The 2855-nt window shown below is 36.0% G+C and overlaps 1 protein-coding gene across 1 annotated transcript; it reads left to right on the top strand.

The window, feature by feature from the left end:
* Window positions 1-1646: 1646 nt before the first annotated feature.
* On the top strand, window positions 1647-2779 carry LOC107755802 (B-cell receptor CD22-like; the record flags this gene model as incomplete). The annotated part of the gene is made up of 4 exons (XM_016572723.1): window positions 1647-1689; window positions 2038-2391; window positions 2490-2665; window positions 2707-2779. Coding segments are annotated over exons 1-4 (646 nt in total), but the record flags the coding sequence as incomplete, so codon positions are not given.
* Window positions 2780-2855: the final 76 nt, after the last annotated feature.

The following is a 2855-nucleotide window of genomic DNA, read 5'->3' on the forward strand; positions in this document are numbered from 1 at the left end:
TCTCTGTGATCTACAGCTCCGTCAGATGAATGACAGACCGTCATGAAGCCTCTGTTCATCTCGGCTGCTGGGAAAAGCAAAAGCCAAAAATATTTGCTGAATATGAACAAATATTAATTAATGTCCTTGAATGTCCTTTGGCTGTTTAATTTAGCATGCAGTTTAAAAAAATGTATGGCATATTATTCATTAAATCAGGTGAACAGATGAGCTGGAAACCAAATAAATAAATAAATAAATAAACTAAAAAAAGATTCTGTGATTTGGGAATGTGTTTGTTAAAGATGAACTTATTCAAGTTTTGTGACCAAATAAATGAACGTAGCAATTTCACCAAACTCAAGCTTCAGTTGTTCATGATTTCAGTTCTTTAAATCTTTATTTACTTCTGTTGAAGCCTCGGTAGTCAATTCCAGGTCATTGTGGAGCTAAACTCAAAACAGTATACCTTGTTGAAGTCATTGTGTTGTGAGATGCACTACCGTAAAAATAACGTACCATATGTGATTGCTGGGTTACTATTAATATTCAGTTAATATTGGGGCTTTCACAAAAAAAATCATAGATGTCTACATAATTATATATAAACTGGAAAATGCTCACAACAGTGGATACAAATAGAGTTTTGATCACTGGTGCGTCAAAGTGGCCGATGATGATTATTTGTAGTGAAACTGTGTGCGTGTGTTAAGAAAAGTTTGAAATCATTTAGTTTGACTAAACAAGTTTTAAGCTGCGGAGCCCTGTTATGTTAGACATAACAAGTATTAAAAATTATATTTAAGTGTTTTTGTGTTCACTAAAAAAAATTGAATTCCCTGAGCAACTTTTGTGAGCAAATGCAAGAGCATTGAAATATAATTGTTCCCTTCCATCTTATGCTCTAGGGGCAACGGCAGCTGAGAAATAATGTTGATATATATATATATATATATATATTTTATTTATTTATTTATTTTTTTTCAATAATCTGTAGGCAAATCTCTCAAGTAGGTTCAAAAATAACTTATCTGTCTGTGGTCAAAGTGACGGCAACCAGTCTTATGCAACGTATGTCTCAAAATTCAGAAAATGTTTCCAGGAAGACACGGCGGCCAGTATGAAAACCGAGTTTTATTTTTGATATAAACCTGATCATCTCTCCAATCATTATATGTGCAAAAGCAAGTGAAACTATAAAGTCCTACTACAGTAAGAGAGAAAAGAAATATGTCATTTACTGATCAGTCAGAGTGATGGACTACAACAACAATAAAATATGTCACCTTCATTTCCAACTGTTTAAGAATATTGGGTTTAATTATCAATAAATGCCATTGGATCATGACGGAAAGCTGTTTAAAGTTGCACGTGTGGGCAGCACCCAAAAAAGAGGAAGAAATATATCTGTCTGCAGGGATATTTTAAAACAAACCGTGTGAACTCAGTTTAACGGCTGCTGGAGATCAGACTCAGCAGAACATGGTAAGAGTCACTCTGATTAACATGTGAATATAGTCTGATTAATACTGTTGTAGAAACCACTGATTTACTCGATATGAGATATTCTCATTGAAAACTGCTTTATGAAGATGTTTTTGAAGCTAAAGACTGTGTTTTTCTCATGTTGTGTGTGTTATATTGGTCTTGTAGTGACGTCAGTCAGAATGGCTCCTCCTCTTCCTCTGCTGATTCTGCTCGTGATTCACAGTGAGTCAGTCCTATTGGAAAATTAATATTCTGTTGTTGGTAATGAAATAAACTTGTTCTTTGTGACTTTCTTTAACTGGGGGTCTGCAAATCATTTGACTCCCTGTTAAATGTTTCATAAACTTGTTTTAAATGTTTCATAAACTTGTTTTGTATTAATCAAAAATACATTATCAAGTAAAGTTCAGTCAGTTTAAAAAACTAAAGTTTACCTAAACTCCCACATTAGAGTATAACATGTTTAATTAAAATTAATGTATTTTATGACAGCCTTAAAGTTTGAGACAACTTGAAATTTGTGAAAAAAGATTCATTTTGGGTAAACAATTCCTTTAATGTGTGTTCCAGGTGTTTATGGCCAGTATGGTTGGGGTGTGAGTTACAGCTCTACAAACATCTGTGCACTGAAGGGGTCAATAGTGACAATGAGCTGCACTTTTAGATACCCTACTGGAAATCAGATTATAACAGCATTTTGGACCAAAACACAAGTTAAAGAGAAAGATGAAGAGTTTCCAGATCTGTCTGAGGATCCTGAATACAGTCAGAGGCTTCAGTATCTGGGAGACAAACAGCAGAACTGCACCATCAGACTGAGTCATGTGACACAGAAGGATGAACGCATGTACTATTGCAGATTCACTACTAATGTACCTGATGAGAAATGGATTGGCACTCCAGGAGTGACTCTTACTGTCACAGGTGACTTTCATGAGGCTGAGCTCTTCTTCTGTGCATTATGTTGAATAATAATCAGTGTATGACAGCAGCACTAGATATAATGTGTGTGTTGTGTTCAGATCTTCAGGTGGAGGCTCCTGAGAGAGTGACAGAGGGTCATAATGTCCGTCTGACATGTAAAAGCAGCTGCACTCTGACTGACAGAGCAACATTCATCTGGTACAGAAACTCACAGCCATTAACTGAGAGAAGAGACGGAAACAATCAACTCCTGCTGCAGTCAGTCAGAAGAGAGGATGACGGAAACAACTCCTGCTGCAGTCAGTCAGAAGAGAGGATGCAGGCAGATACAGCTGTGCTCTACATGGACACAGTTACATCTCTCTTGATGTGCAGCTGAATGTCAGATGTGAGTATATTCTTTATTTTGCGTATCCTTGCTTTTTTTTAATGGTTCCTGTGATGTAAAGTACATGAGCAAAAAT

Source organism: Sinocyclocheilus rhinocerous, unplaced genomic scaffold (genome assembly GCF_001515625.1).
Source record: "Sinocyclocheilus rhinocerous isolate Xijiao unplaced genomic scaffold, SAMN03320098_v1.1 scaffold34597, whole genome shotgun sequence".
Classification (NCBI taxonomy): Eukaryota; Metazoa; Chordata; class Actinopteri; order Cypriniformes; family Cyprinidae; genus Sinocyclocheilus; species Sinocyclocheilus rhinocerous.